The 8,593-nt window shown below is 37.6% G+C and overlaps 1 protein-coding gene across 2 annotated transcripts; it reads left to right on the top strand.

Moving 5' to 3' along the window:
• Window positions 1–250: 250 nt before the first annotated feature.
• On the top strand, window positions 251–7,064 carry LOC116293210 (doublecortin domain-containing protein 2). 2 transcript variants are annotated; one of them, XM_031700610.2, is made up of 12 exons: window positions 251–627; window positions 763–814; window positions 1,416–1,504; window positions 2,845–2,923; window positions 3,051–3,103; window positions 3,795–3,881; window positions 3,982–4,032; window positions 4,367–4,439; window positions 5,076–5,141; window positions 5,296–5,539; window positions 5,999–6,099; window positions 6,214–7,064. In XM_031700610.2, exons 1-12 carry the CDS (start codon window positions 377–379, stop codon window positions 6,253–6,255), a joined length of 1,188 nt encoding a protein of 395 aa, XP_031556470.2. In that variant the 5' UTR covers window positions 251–376; the 3' UTR covers window positions 6,256–7,064. The 2 variants fall into 2 exon arrangements, with proteins under 2 accessions (XP_031556470.2, XP_031556471.2); XM_031700611.2 differs by lacking the exon at window positions 5,076–5,141 and having other exon boundaries at window positions 252–627.
• Window positions 7,065–8,593: the final 1,529 nt, after the last annotated feature.

Here is an 8,593-nt window from a genome sequence, read left to right as displayed (position 1 = left end):
GAAAAGGACTCTCTTGGGGAAAATGTTTTATTCTAATTAACTTCATTGGCCTGCACGTGCTCAATTTTTGGCTTCAGAATTTTGTTATTCTTCGTAGGATTTAAAAAAAGCCTCTAATTATTTAAATAATAAGGTTTGAGGCTCAAAAAGCATTTTTTCCGGATCTTTTTGATCTTTTGATGCTACGAGTCTTACTGTTGCTATGTACGTTGCTAGGGTATACAAGTTAATTCTGTCATTAGTGGCGTCATGGTTTTTAGTTGTAAAGGAGATGAACAACGAGGAAGGGGCTTCAGACAGGCTTCAGAAAAAACATCTTTTCTCGGCTCTAATTTAAATTAGAACACCAAAAGAGGCTTTAGCCTCGAAAGCAAACATGGCTTCAACAACAGTCACTGTGTATAGGAATGGAGACCCAACATATCCTGGAAAAAAACTGGTCGTAAACCGAAGACAGATACGAACCATGGATGCGTTGTTGGATAAAGTCACCAAGGATGTGAAGCTTAGAACTGCTGCTAGGACTATAAAAACGCCTACTGGAGGACATACTATTACCAAGCTAGATAGTATAGAGCCAGGTGGCTGTTATGTCGCTGTTGGGCCAGAGAGTTTCAAGAGACTGCCGTAAGTAAACTCAAGTTGAAGTGTCGTTATGTACTCAACGTGTTCATGTTTGGTCAGCGAGTTTGGCTTTGTTTATCTTTCTACTCTAAGTTGATTTTTAATTCAATTCTAATTACCTTCAATTCTACTCTTTAGGTACACTGAAATCAAGGTTCAAGCTAAGTTCAATCCAAAGAAAGATGTCGAGGTATAAAGAAGTTTACAACCAAATATATATTATAAGCTTTACTTTGATTTTTGGCATTGATCTCAAGTAATTTCAGTCTCATACTTAGTTATAAATCTTTACAGCTTAAAATCATAGGCACTTGAGATTTGTACATAACCTTAAACGTTTACCTATCTGTTAAAATTGAAATACCTATCTTTTGCGCCGTATATAATTCTAATTTTCACATTTCAAAACTATAATATAGTTTTTAAAAAAAGCTTAGCACTTCATTAAGATGGTACGTTAATAATTAATACACTTGACGCTCAATATCCCTGATTATTACATTTAGATGGTTCAAAAACAATATAACCTTGATTAAGTATTCATTTTCTCACATTAGAGTCCCTTCATATAGGGGCCATTAGCAATTGGTCTTTCTAATTTTTTTCCTTTTCTCCTGCCTTCCATTTTTCTTGAAATTTTTTTTTCTTGTCACCTGATAAACTTGGGCTATAAAACATAAAATACGAAAAATATATAAATGCGCAAAAAGTTCTCTATACGCTTTTATTGTCACTGTAAATAAACAAATATTTCACCCATTTTTCATTCTCATTAACTCAATATCTGACAGATTACTCCCGTTAAGCACAGTAGACTTCAGATGTCGGCTAGAGCAAGGAAAGTAGCAGATGCTGAGCCAAGTACACACAAGATCATATTGTATGTATCTATTAATGAAACATTAATTTTTAATCAGGAAAATGGGGCAGTGGGACTAGCTTGCTTACCCAAACCAAAAATCTGACCACTCTCTCTGTTGTTGCTTAAAAATGGCACCTCCTTTTTTTTCTTTTTGTTGCAAAATTGCGGTGCGACTTGATTTTTTTGTGTGTGTATATAGCCCAACATCTTGAGGAGGATTTTATAATAAGGTCACCATCAAATCCAGCCATCCCCTGCCCCCTCCCTGGGAAAAATGAACATCCCTAAATGAAAAAATAGGAAAAAATCTATCATATTATGAAAGCTAATGGTCAGCTATTTACCTTGATGTACATTTCACATTGTTCATACTCTTCAAAGAATCATTTTAATCAGATTAATTATCATTCATAATAGTTTGTTTTATCAACCGTTAATTTAATAGATATGATCCGAGCTTTCATTCGTTTGTTTGCTTGTTTGTTCACTTGTTTTATTTTTATTTTTATTTTATCTTATCTTATTATTACTATTTTTTTATTATTCATTTATTTATTTCTTATTCATTAATTTATTTTTAATTGACTAATTAATTTGTTATATTTATTTATTTATTTTTCCTAAGCGTGCACAAATTTGTTTAATTTAATGCGCGCACATATGCCATGGTTTGCAGATCGCTTGATCACGTTTTTCTTTGTCGATTGTAAGGTTTTTCATTTCCCTGAGGATGGCCGAGTAGGCCAAAAGCTCAGATCATATTTATTAAATTAATGGTTGATAAGACAAACTATTATGAATGTAACAACAACCAACAAGGAACTATTTGATTTAGATTAATTATCATTTATTTAATTATTAATAATTATATATCTTATTAAGTATCCTAACACCTGTTCTACTATAGAACACAAAACATGACTTATAGCTGATCTTTAAAATTAATTAATTTCTGTTAGTGTTTGTAATATTTTTCATGGTTACCATAGCAACAAGTGTTGAGTGTTGTTTTCATTCATTTACTTTTGTCTTTTGTCTCTCTTTTTATTAGTAATGTCTTCTTCCTACCCAGGAAGATTGAAGGGTCATTATGTTAATAGCTTGCATAGCGGCCCAAATTGGGGGAGGAGGAGGAAGGGTGGCCCTGTGGAGAAGGGGACATTCCCCCTCGTCCCCTCCTCCACAGGCCCCCACCCCCTCCCCCCAATTTGGGCTGCTACGCAGGCTATTATGTTAATCACCCTCAAAAAATAAAGTGCTATAATTTATTAATTATTATTTTCCCCAGCTATACACCCAAGGGTTTTCCCCTTTTTTTAACATTCATTTAGTATTTTTCAATTTTATTTTATCTATAGTGTTTATCGCAATGGAGATGATCTGTATCCATCTTGTAAGATGCTTCTTGACAAAAGAGCCCTAACTAGCATGGATAATGTAAGTACAAATGGCATAGACAAATGTTAAATAGAGTCAGTGATGACTTGGCCTCAAAAATTAATAATAATACTGGGCAGTAAGAAAGAATTTAAAATATTGAATTTATCGTTCTTTGCATGTATAGGTCTTGAAAATTGTTACAAGTAAAGTTCATCTACAAAGTGGAGCAGTGTTCTGGTAAATAAGCATTCATACTCCCAGGAATTGGTTTTGTATGTCCAGAAATTTCCAGGAATTTGTGCATCCCAGAAAATATATGCAGATCTTCATGTACTTCACTTTATATTTGAGTCTATTTTAAACAATCTTGATAAATTGTTTCCCACTCTTTCATTCCACTGGGAGCAGGGGTGCAAAAGGTCTCAGTCATAGTGGGGGGGGGGGGGGGGCAATGTACCATTTTCTCATCAATACTCATGCATACATGTATGCATTGCATCTTTAGAGTTTCCCACCATATTCACATATTCATAGGCTTAATAAAATCTTTGAAAGGGGTGCCCCCACCCCTCGCAAGCCACTAAATGGGGATATTGTCACAAAGCAATTGGCAGCCATGTTTGTATGCAAAACTACAAGAGAAAATTTGTTTTTGTGAACTGTACACCAACATGGCAGCCATGATGCCACATGAAAACCAAAAATTGTAATTTTATAACAATAATCAATTAGAATGTAATAATGTAGTGTTACTTACTCTCTTGAGAGTGATACTATACAATGCATCATTAGTAGCTTTTGTTAGTCTGTTCCGCACAACAATAAGACAATTGACTTTCCGATGTCAATATTAGCTTATTTTAATACTATGCCAGCCTTTTCTGTTTTCAGTCTGTATAATTATTATAATATTTCATAATCTTACTAGGTTGTTTACCATGGAAGGTAGGGAGATCAAAGAGCCTTCAGAGCTTGAGAATGGTGGTCAGTATGTTGCTGTTGGACATGGAAAAAAGTAAGTAATCTCAAGCTTAAACTTGTTTCTTTGTTCTCTTTGCAATTATTGTTTGTTTGCTATATTTTACCAACCTTTGTATCTTTATCAAACATTCTAGATTTAAAAGGGTTGCTTATAATGACCAAGGAAGTTCGCTCACTCCAAGAAGGTAATAGATAAGAATATATATATATACTGTATATCTTGTTAAAAGATTGTCTTAAATTTTGACACAGCCCAAGGAAAACCCAAGCTATTCTAAAATCCAATATAACATTCCAATATAAAAATTCTTTTTTTGGGTTTTCTGTATCATATATGTCATGGTATTCATCTGCCATTCAGTGAAAACCTAGTCCTAGTAGACTCAGGCCAACATGAGAACATGAGACAAAATACAAAGAATCCTGTTGCCATTCACTTCTAGTTAAGAAATATTCCACAGGCAACCCATGCTAATAAATGAGGTTTCACTTGGGTTCCCATTAATAATCTTTTCACAGCAAAGCTGCTAGTAAGAACCTGTATAAAGTACCACAAGTCAACAGAGCAAAACATAATAGGAGTACAAGTAAGGTAAGTAGCCAGCATATCCCACACGTCTTAACTTCATAGACTCAGCAAGGTATATAAGGAAAGGTAAATGTTTGTGGTTAACGATGATACTTCCTTCCCGTGGAGGTAAAATGCACACCTCGGAGCTCCAGAGTTTGAGTCCCAGTCATCCCATGAAAGCTGAGTTCTCTTTCTGACTCTTACTTTTTTCCTAGCCTTCTGGTTTTTCCTCCCTCCTCTTAAACTGACCCTAACTAATTTTAAACTGGTTAGAGCTGTGCTACATAGTCATACATTTGTAAATCGACTGTATAGCCGCTACCAGAGGCAACTTCACTTGGTTATTTGACCCCTTTGAGCTTGCTACTGCTGTACTTGCGGTGGTGACTAGCAATGACCAGAATGATAAATAACAAATTTACTCCTCCACCTCCCCAACCCTTCAAAAATTCACACACACAATTTTTTCAAGATAGCATAAGGTTACCATATCTACATCACAAGACAAAAAAAGTTTGCAAAAATAAATGGTTTCTGACAGGTGTCTTTGTAATGACTCTATATCACATATTACAAGGGAGTGCGTTTTACGTTAGTTTAAACAGTTCAGTACCAGTCTCAAACTGTTAAAGAAGTGAAATGGTTTTTGTTAACTAGAACACACATCCACAAACGAACAAGACATTGCAACGAAAATCCTCAACAGGAGGCAGTAGTAGTAAGGTAAGTAGCTTTAGAGATTAATCGATTAGTGCAGAATTGGCAAGAGTTTAGAGTCCTTGATTTTACTCTCTGACTAGACTGCGTGCAGCCGAGAGAAAAGTCTGGCTGCACGCAGGCTACTCTCTGACTTGCTCCATCTTTGTACCATCAACAGGCAAGCTCAGTTCTTTCTCCACGCGAGAATTATCCTGGAAAACAAGAACAACCAATCAAAGAAGAGGTACAGGAAAAGTATATACGAACGCCACCGCTAGAAGAACCGATTGAGGAAGAAACACAAGAAGAATTCATCAGCCAACCACCGGTGGAAGAGCTCAGCAGTCAGTCACCAACAGATGAGGTTTATAAAGCAAGCGGTAAAGAACAAGTGAAGGCCAAAGAAGTACAGGACGATAAAGGTAAAGTACACAAGTCATTGAAATAAGCCATTAAAGTTTAATCTACATTTAACGTTGATAGAAACTAATTCATACTTATTGTTTATTGCGCAGCATGAGAAAGCCCTATCAGTGCTGTAGGCAAGCCATTTCAGTGTTATGGTAGTGGGAAACCATTTCAATGCTATGCTATTACATTGTGGCACCAATTTCATTGTTGCAGGTGTCACACGCCAGAAAACCATTTGAATGTCCCATGTTAGCAGGAAGCCATTTTACTGTATGGTATTCCATGCTAGAAGAATTTCAATGCTATACATTGCATTGCTAGTAGAAAAAAAATTTCAATGTTATGCCATGACGCTGTGAAATGTTTTTCAGTGTTGCGTATACCAGGCTTAATGGGAAATTTTTCATTGAGCTGAAGTTTTGATGCAAGTTTGATAACTTACTACAATTCTTTCTCTTTTCGACAAAAAGATGTGAAAGAAGACAAACCAATCGATCAAATGCCTGCAGAAGAAGTCGAAGAAGAAGACATCGAAGAAGTAAACGAGACAGAAAATAACGACAATGATGATGTTAGTAGTAATACTGTTACTGTACTAATACTGTTACGAATTTCTGTTAATGTTACTTGGAATTTCGCCAAAAATATGTTCACTATTCAAATAGTTTTTTCTTTCCACATGCAGGATGGACAAAAAGAAGACGGAGAAAAACCCGAGGACAACTAATGAATCCATTCGCACATCGTTCATCCAGGTTACACTGTGACAATCGATATCCTCCCTACCATGTCCTGTCGTTCTCGTTCTGACAACACACAGTTGTATATATATCTGATGTCATGAGGAGAGTAAAAATCAAGTTTCCCTTCTAACAGCTGTTTTCGGCTTCCTTTCGGTCGGTTTTATTAGGTGCGCAATGAATGATCACGTGAAAATTGCCGCCATATTGGAGGGAATAATGAATTTTCTCCACGCGTCTTAAGAAGATATCTGCTTTCACAGAAAAGACAAGTGCTTTCAAGTAAAAATCAAGTTTCGCTGATAATAATTTACTGCTTCCTTTATGTAACCGGCGGCAAGGCGCTCAGCTATGAATCAGATTGCAAGTGGTTTTGACAAAAGAATTTATTGAAAAATTCACACAACTTTACAATACACGAAAAAAAACGGGAACGAGATTACAGGATATCTCTTTACATCGTAGAGAAGTCCTTGTCTTGATATGTGCAACGTCTTCAAGAACTTTTACTACACTGATTTAAGCTTAGTTTGGGCCTATTTTTATGGAAAAACCTGCATTCTTAAGACCTTACACATCCTATGCAATGTTGCACGCCCTAGGCGCAAACAGGATGTCCCAAACACGAACTTACGTAAACAAGCGCCAAACCTAGGCATGACTCACTGTAATGTAATTACGTACGGAAATTATTTCTTGCTTACGCATTTTCCACGCAAACAGTTAACTAAAGAATTACATTCCTATGTGTACACGAGGCATTCCTAATTAAAAATATAGATTTATGTCTAAATAATTACTGTCCAAAATAGTGTCTTTTGACTCTGTCACACTTGGCCCTCCTTTTTGTTTGCTTCGTCCTCGAGCAAATTCAGGAACAATGATACGCAGGTGGACTCGTCAGTACTGAAGTGCGGATCTTGGAAGATTATAGAGGTTGCTGTGTTGGCCTGCCGTTGTCCTTGTGGAACGTCGGAGTACAGGTGCAGCCAGTTCTTCCTCAGACGCATCATCACTATCATCATCATCATCAGGTTCAGCTGGTTCTGTCATTGGTTGAAAGGCGATTGTCATTCCTCCAATGTCATCTTCTTCATCTGATGATTCTGGCGATGCAGTACATGTTTGTCTAGACCTGTCAGCTTGCTTGTGTCGTCCTCGTATCTCCAGCATTGGTCTTGGACACACTTGCATTTCTCCTTGACTAACAACTTTATCTCCTCCATGTCCATCAGCTCTTTCAACGACATATGTATTGTTGTCTCTTCGTTCGACGATTTTGTACACTTGGTTGTCCCATTTATCTTGAATCTTGTTTCTTCCTCTGACTTTACGGTTGCGAAGGAGTACTCGCTCTCCAACTTGTAGTGGTTCGGCCAGTGCTCTGCCCTTCTGGTCATGGATCTTCTTTCTGATGGTAGCAGCTTCCTTCAAGTTTTGTGTCACAGTGGTATAAGCTTCTCGTAGACGAGTCTGGTGCTTGGTAATCCATTGCTGGTTGTCTACTGTCACTTGTCTGTCATCATCAGGAAGTAGAATGTCCAAAGGTAGCTTGGCATCTCGACCAAACATCAGGTAAAAGGGTGAGTATCCAGTCGTTGCATGTGGCGTAGCATTATAGGCGTAACATAACTCTTTCAGGTGTTCAGGCCACCTTCTTTTCTTTTCTGCTGGTAGAGTTCTTAGAAGCTCATGTAGTGTACGGTTGAATCTTTCGCGCTGCCCATTTCCTTGAGGATGATAGGGGGTTGTCCTTGACTTCTTAATTCCATACACTGCACACAACTCCTTGACTAGTTCTGCCTCAAATGACTTGCCTTGGTCAGAGTGTATTCTTTGGGGGATTCCATACACAAGGAACCATTCTTTAATCAGGGTCTTGACTACGGTTGTAGCTTTCTGATCACGGGTAGGTACAGCAATTGTAAACTTTGTGAACACATCTGTTAACACGAGGACATTTTCTCTTCCATCTGTTGCAGGCTCAAGCAAGGTAAAATCCATCGCTAGCACTTCCAATGGCCTAGTAGCTAGTAGGCTGCCCATCGGCGTCTTGACTGGAAGGTAGGATCCTTTGGCAATGACACATCTTTCACAATTTGAGATCCATTGCTTCACATCTCCTTGCATACCGGGCCACCAACATCTTTTCCTCAAGAGCTGTTCTGTCCTGTCTTGCCCTTGATGTCCACATTGATTGTGCGCACCCTTCAGTACTTGTGATTTCATTGATGTGGGGAGTAGCAGTAACCGAAGCTCACTTCCCTGTCCGACTCCTGTACGGCGGTAGAGAACTCCATGGCTTTCCTCAATCCTGTTCCAGTG

Source organism: Actinia tenebrosa, unplaced genomic scaffold, assembly GCF_029948245.1.
Source record: "Actinia tenebrosa isolate PJP-AT-01 unplaced genomic scaffold, QUT_ActTen_1.0 PGA_scaffold13__45_contigs__length_12533684, whole genome shotgun sequence".
NCBI lineage: Eukaryota > Metazoa > Cnidaria > Anthozoa > Actiniaria > Actiniidae > Actinia > Actinia tenebrosa.
The sequence above is the reverse complement of the archived record's forward strand: the minus strand, read 5'-3'. Positions and strand labels throughout refer to the sequence as shown.